This window comes from Pteropus medius, unplaced genomic scaffold, assembly GCF_902729225.1.
Source record: "Pteropus medius unplaced genomic scaffold, Ma_sr-lr_union100, whole genome shotgun sequence".
NCBI classification, from domain to species: domain Eukaryota; kingdom Metazoa; phylum Chordata; class Mammalia; order Chiroptera; family Pteropodidae; genus Pteropus; species Pteropus medius.
This window is the reverse complement of record NW_024342471.1, coordinates 16,479,652-16,485,635: the sequence shown is the minus strand read 5'-3', so window position 1 is coordinate 16,485,635 and position 5,984 is coordinate 16,479,652. Positions and strand designations below refer to the sequence as shown.

Genomic DNA, 5,984 nt, shown 5'->3' with positions numbered 1-5,984 from the left:
CCCTTCTGTCGCCCCGCCCACCCCGGCAGGCCCCGCCCCCTGCGGCCTCTACCTTTGGCGTCTTCCCCTGAGAGGTGGAGGATCTCGGCGGCCGAATCCCGGTGGGACTCTCGGTCTGGAGTCCCGGCGGGCCCCGCGGGGGGCAGCGAGGTGACAGTAAACTTACGGCTCATGGTGCGGAAAGGGGCCCGGGCGGCCGCGGTACGGCCCGGATCGCACAAGTGGCCGCAGCCCGGCTCTGGGAGACAGAAAGAGCAGATTGCCCCCGTTCCCCGCCCGCCGCCCCCCGGACGCGGCGCCGCGCAGGGTCCTAGTGCCCGCTGTGCTAGCAATGTTCAGACATTTTTGGTGGTCACAACGGGAGGGAGGGAGGTACTGGCATCTAGTGGTAGAGGCCACTTGCACCACCCAGGCTCATACCAAGGCTTCCCGATTTACCACGAGCTCCCTGCACTCCACCACCTACCCTACATTGCAGCCCGTGGTAGGGGGAAGAGGACGGACCCTGAATGGGTCTGGCATCTGTCCATGGATCCAGCTACCTTCTAGAGAAAGACACCAAACATTTTACAGTCCCTCACAACAAAGAACTATCTGGCCCCAAATAGTGCGGAGGTTGAGAAACTGTGCTAGAATGAGGAGTATAACAGATTCCTAGATTATAGGGCTGACCAGGTTTTAAACATGATTGAAGGCAGATTATATTGTCTTTTATTAAGGTGGTGATGACTAATGCAAAGGCATGTTTAGAAGGTGGAGCCCAAGAGTTCAAGTCTGGAGCTCACATGAGAGGTTAAGGCTGGTGGCATAAATTTTGGAGTCTTTAGCACAGAGAAGCTATTTAAAGCTTGCGGGGCTAGACAAGATCACAGGGAATGAGTATGCACAGAGAGGAGAAGAAGTCCAAGGATTGGGGACAAGGGCACGCTATCATTTAGAGGTTGGAAAGAGGAAAATCCAGTCCGTGATGTGGGAGTAGGACCAGGAGTAAAGTGAAGAAAAAATTTCAGGAAGGACATGATCAACTGCGTTAAACGACCTGAGAGATGGTGTAGGATGAGCACAGAAGAGCACAGAGGAGTCCCCACTGCATCTGGCTACAGGAAGATCAGAGGTGACTTTGAAGAGAGTGGTTTCAGTGCTGTAATGGGGTGCAAGCCAGGTTGGAAGTAGTTGACGGAACAGAAATTGGGGAAGTGGAGACAACGAATAGCAATGCATACTTTGGGGAAGTTTTACTACGGATGGGGGTGGAGAGCAGAGAAATGGAACGGTATCTAGAGAGAGTCAGAGGTCCAGAAGAATTTTAAACACGCCATATTAAGGAATTTTTTTTATGCCAATGGGTGTAGGTCATTCCTGAGCAAAAAATGAATGAGTTAAGAGACAAGGGCTCCACCCAGAGGTTGCTTCAGAGGAAGTCCTCCGAATCCTTTGTTAAATTCCCACTTGAGCCCCAGGTCCAGAAGATGATCAAATCTGATGGAGCCCATTATCTCCACTCACCTGTCCCACCCTTCAGTCAAGTCTCTCTGCTATCCTGTGGGATCAAGTGCACACTCTTCAACCTAGCATTTAGATCTCTCGTCTAGTCCAGACCACCATTCCAATCTCGATCATTCCAGAATCCTCTTTGCTTCCCTCTCATCCATCTGCTAGAACCACACACTAGAGTTCTGAGCCATTTGTAGTTCCCCCAAACACTGCTTACTTTTTCTCTTCTCCCAGCATTTGCACCAAGTGCTTACGTTCAAATCCCACTGTCACCGTTCACCAGCTGAGACTTCAGGTGAGCTGTGCCTCAGTTTTCTCATTTGTAAAATGGGGGGTATGATGGCAATAGTAATAATATTTATAAGGTAAGAGTAGTATCTGTCTCATAGGATTGTTTTAAGGATTAGCTATGTTAACACAGAGAAAGCACACGGAACAGTGCTGGCATATAGTCTGTGGTGTACTAGGGGTAGGTAGCTACTATTATATCGAATGGAAAAGGGTCCACTACTCAGTGTGAAACAGAGCCAAACACTAAACACGGAGGTGGAGAAATTAAAGCAATTTATTGGCAGTGTGCCAAGCCAGGAGAACAGTGAGCTAGCAGGCAAAATCCAAACTCCCTGATGGTTTTTGATCAAGGGTTTTTAAAGGCAAAGAATGAGGGGTAGGGGTTAGAAGTCATGGGTGAATCTGATTGTCTAGTTCTTGTGCAAGCCTCAGCGGTTTTCCTTAGTTCCTGACGTCATCTGGTCAGGTGATCTAAGCGGGTTGAAGAACCAAAATTCTGCAAAATATCTCATAACTGCATCAGTGAGAATATCTTCAAAGCAAAAGGCAGAAACTAAACATCTTGTGACCTTTGTTATTGTTTAAGCTATATTGTTTTGTGCTTACCTAGCTACATTTTTCTATTACCTCAAGCAAAGTATACTTTTAAATATTTTTCCTGGAACTTGCTTTACAGGCAGGCCTCCAGGGCATGGCTAACATATTTTCTTGATCTTTGACTATAAGCTACTGGACAACCAAGGCAAGTGAAACATATAGTTAAAGCCTATACCTATATCTCTAGACTCTAGGATCTAATACCTAAACGTGTTTACTGTTAACTGTCGGTTTCACTATCATCATGCATGTAGTCGATATTGTATTTATGCACTGCCTTACCCCTGGCACTTAGGTTGTTGCCAATTTCTCACTGTATGAACAATACTGCAATCAACATCCTTCTATGCATTGTTTTGTGCACATGTGTATGAGGGTTAGAGAGTAGACACATTTTTAGGTTAATGGTTCTTGATAAATAACTCTCTTAGAAGACAGTCTTACTTGTACAGGAAGAAACCCTTGCTCATTTCCAGATTCAGTTCAAGTTCAGAAGTTATCTTGATTGGGGAACATCCCTTGACTTCAGCCATGACATACAGAATCACACACACACACACACACACACACACACACACACACACACGCATCTTTAGTCTAGGATAGAGAGTCATATACTGCACACCTTCCAAGTGTAATCCCACCTACTCCCCTAGCCACAGAATCATTCCAATAACTGAGTGAGACTCTCTGCAAGTGGGGCCTGGAGTCTGTATTTTAAGCATCTTCTAAGGGTACTTTTATGCACTCTAAAGTGGGAAGACCACTGAGAGGTCCCTAAGGACAGAAACATAGTCCAATTCATCTCTATCCCCAGTGCCCAGCACAGGGCCTGGCTCCACATGGGGGTTCAATAAATGTCTGATGAATCGTTGGCCATTTCCTTGGCTGTAAAACAGGAATAATCACATTGTACTTTCCTAATAGAAAGAACTGAATATGTTAATATTTATGCAGTGCTTAGATACTGGCATATAGTAAGCACTCTATTGGTTAAAAACATATATACACACATGCATATGTACGTGCCTGCATGCATGCATATACATATACAAATAAATCTCAAGATTAGAGATTCCAAGTTTATTAAACACATTCCAACAAAAAAGGAAGGTGGGACGAGAGGGCCCAGCCCAGCTGCACTTGTCCTTTGTCTTCCAGAACAGACCCACCAGTTTGTATCCGGCAAACTGGCTCCTTCCCCATCGAGGTGGCCCCTATGGGGACTCACACTGCAGTGCTGAAGCAGAATGGTGAGCCTTAGGCCTCAGGGCACTGTAGGAGATCAAAGGTCACGTAGCCCACTTCGTCCACCTGGCCCACCTCATTCCGGAAACTCATGCGCCAGTAGAATCGGTCCTGGCAGAAGTAAGCTTTCTCTGCAGGGAAGAGGCAGGTATAAGAGGGGTGATTCCGACTCTCCCACATATGCATACAGAAAGGAGCGAGATCTTTACAAGCATCCCTCCACCCCTTTCTAAATCTTTCCAAGGTTTTCCCATGACACGCTGTCTCCCCCACAGAGATGCTGGAAGGCACAGGCCCAGATGTTCAAAGCACTGGCACAGAGCCTAGCACACAGTAGGTACTCATGACAATTAATTCAACATTTATTCATTCAATCAACAAATCAATTCATTCATTCAACAAATATTTACCATGCCAAACACTGTTAGAAGCACTGAGAAAAATTGCAGGTATGATCTAAGTTCCTTTGATGTTTATACTCTTGTGGGGTATGACAGATGATTAACAAGCAAACGCGTACATAAATGAGATTGGTTTTGACAATGCGGAGGAAATAAAAGCAAGTAAGTGAATAGATAATGAGGGTCAGAGAAGGCCTCTTTGAAAAGGTGGCTGTCATGTTGAGACTTGAAGGATGAGCAGGAGGCAGCCTGGTGACAATCTGGGGGGAACAAACCTTCCAGGCAGAAGGAACAACTAACTGGCACAAAGGCCCCGAGTGAGGAATGACCTTGATGTGTTCAAAGAGCAGCCAGAAGGTCAGTGTGGGTGGCAGGAGCAGAGGGAATGACAGGAACAGTGGGAGGGAGTGTGGGGGAAAGGGTTGGATCATGTTAGTTTCTTTGACCTTAGAATAGGTCTAGAGTCACCCCCAAGACCATGGCCTTCCACTCCTAACCCCTTGTTACTCCTAGAAACTATATTAAAAATATTTGACAACCAGGATGGCTTGGACTAGGGTGTTTGCAAAAGAGATAGTGAAAGTACATATTTTGGCGGTAGAGTCAACAGAATTTGTCAACTGATTGGATGTGAGCAGATGGGGAAACTGAGGCTCTGCGAGTAGCAGTGACTTGCCTGGAGACACATGGCTACGAATTGCCTTATTTATCGCTAAATCCCCAGTGGCAGCACAGTGCCTGCCTGGCATATTGTAGGCACTTGATAAATATTATCTAATAAAACAATGAGTCTTCATGTGTCCTGTATTGTAGGGGAAAGAGCTCCCAAGTACGGAGGCAGGAAATTTGGATCCTAGTTCTGGGTGTGCCCCTGTGTCTCTGTATGATCTGGGGAAGGTCACCGCCTTTGTAGGGAACTTACCTGTGCTGGGGCATTTGCCTCAATAGCCAAGGGCTTTTCCTTTCTCGCTCAGAGTTTGACCAATCTCTAGGTCAGGGGAGCCTAACGTGGGAAGAAGTGTCTGCGAGAGAGATCCTCCCCTAACCCCCGTCTGCAGCCCTCACCTCGGTACTGGAAGATGTCGTGCGTGTCCAAGGGCACCCCAGGGAACATCTGGTCCACAGGGCTGGCACTCTTGGGATCCACCATCTGCGTCTTCACGTCGAATCTGCAGGAAGGCGGCGAAGAGACAGGTGCTGAGCCCGGGAGCATACGGATGGCGCCCGGGCTCCCCCTGCCGGCGGTCCCCGTGGCTCTCACCTCCAGAAGTTCTGCCTGCTGAACAGCAGCACCTTGCCCTCGCCATGCGAGAGAGCCCCAGTGATTTGGGCCACCTCGGGGCCGAAGCCCAGCTTGTCCAGACGCCTTGGGCCTAGCACTGACGCTCCAGTGTAAACCCACACTTGGCGCCCTGCAGAGAATATGGGTCACATCAGTCTGGGGGCAGGAAGAAGGGATATATTCTCCTTGAATGTCAAAAAGAAAGCCCAGGCTTTCGAAGCCTGGCGTAACCGAAGTCTCTGTGCCCAAAGAGCAGAGCCGCTCGGTATGGCTGCGCAAGAACGCAGTGAGGAAGGGAACTGAAATTCAGCCGCCGCTAAATTTGCTAAATTGTATCTGCCCGGAGGGGGCGCCTTTTTCTAATGCGCACAAGACGTTTTATGGGTTATCCTGGGTCTCTTGGTCCTAGATTGGTGAGGAGGCGGGGAGAAGGGAAGGGAGACAGGAGGAAACTAACCAGAGAAGAAGAAAATCTTCTTGGTGCGCGGCTCCTCAAAGGCAGAGTCCAGCTTGGAAGGCAGCTCAGGCCAAGTGTTTCTGATAGAGAAGGGGCCCTGCACCTTGCGTTCCTGGTTCTCAGAGAATCGCCAGTACCTCCTGGGAACGTGAAAAGAGAATGGCGGGGGCACTGAACCTTGAACCGATGACCATCGGGCGGCGAGGGACAAGCA

At 48.3% G+C, this 5,984-nt stretch overlaps 2 protein-coding genes across 2 annotated transcripts in view; both read right to left on the bottom strand.

Annotated features, from left to right (window-relative positions):
- Nucleotides 1–293, bottom strand: part of SLC12A5 (solute carrier family 12 member 5) — a 36,956-nt gene extending 36,663 nt beyond the window's left edge. The window contains exon 1 of the mRNA XM_039864476.1: nucleotides 53–293. Coding sequence (XP_039720410.1) covers nucleotides 53–173 — 121 coding nt within the window. The 5' untranslated portion in view covers nucleotides 174–293. The remainder of the gene's footprint in view (nucleotides 1–52) is intronic.
- A 3,151-nt stretch (nucleotides 294–3,444) lies between these two features.
- MMP9 (matrix metallopeptidase 9) overlaps nucleotides 3,445–5,984 on the bottom strand; it is a 7,339-nt gene continuing 4,799 nt past the window's right edge. The window contains exons 6-9 of the mRNA XM_039863728.1: nucleotides 5,771–5,910; nucleotides 5,293–5,443; nucleotides 5,097–5,200; nucleotides 3,445–3,761 (exon numbers count right to left, since the gene is read on the bottom strand). Of these exons, the coding sequence (XP_039719662.1) occupies nucleotides 3,643–3,761; nucleotides 5,097–5,200; nucleotides 5,293–5,443; nucleotides 5,771–5,910 (514 nt within the window). The 3' untranslated portion in view covers nucleotides 3,445–3,642. The remainder of the gene's footprint in view (nucleotides 3,762–5,096; nucleotides 5,201–5,292; nucleotides 5,444–5,770; nucleotides 5,911–5,984) is intronic.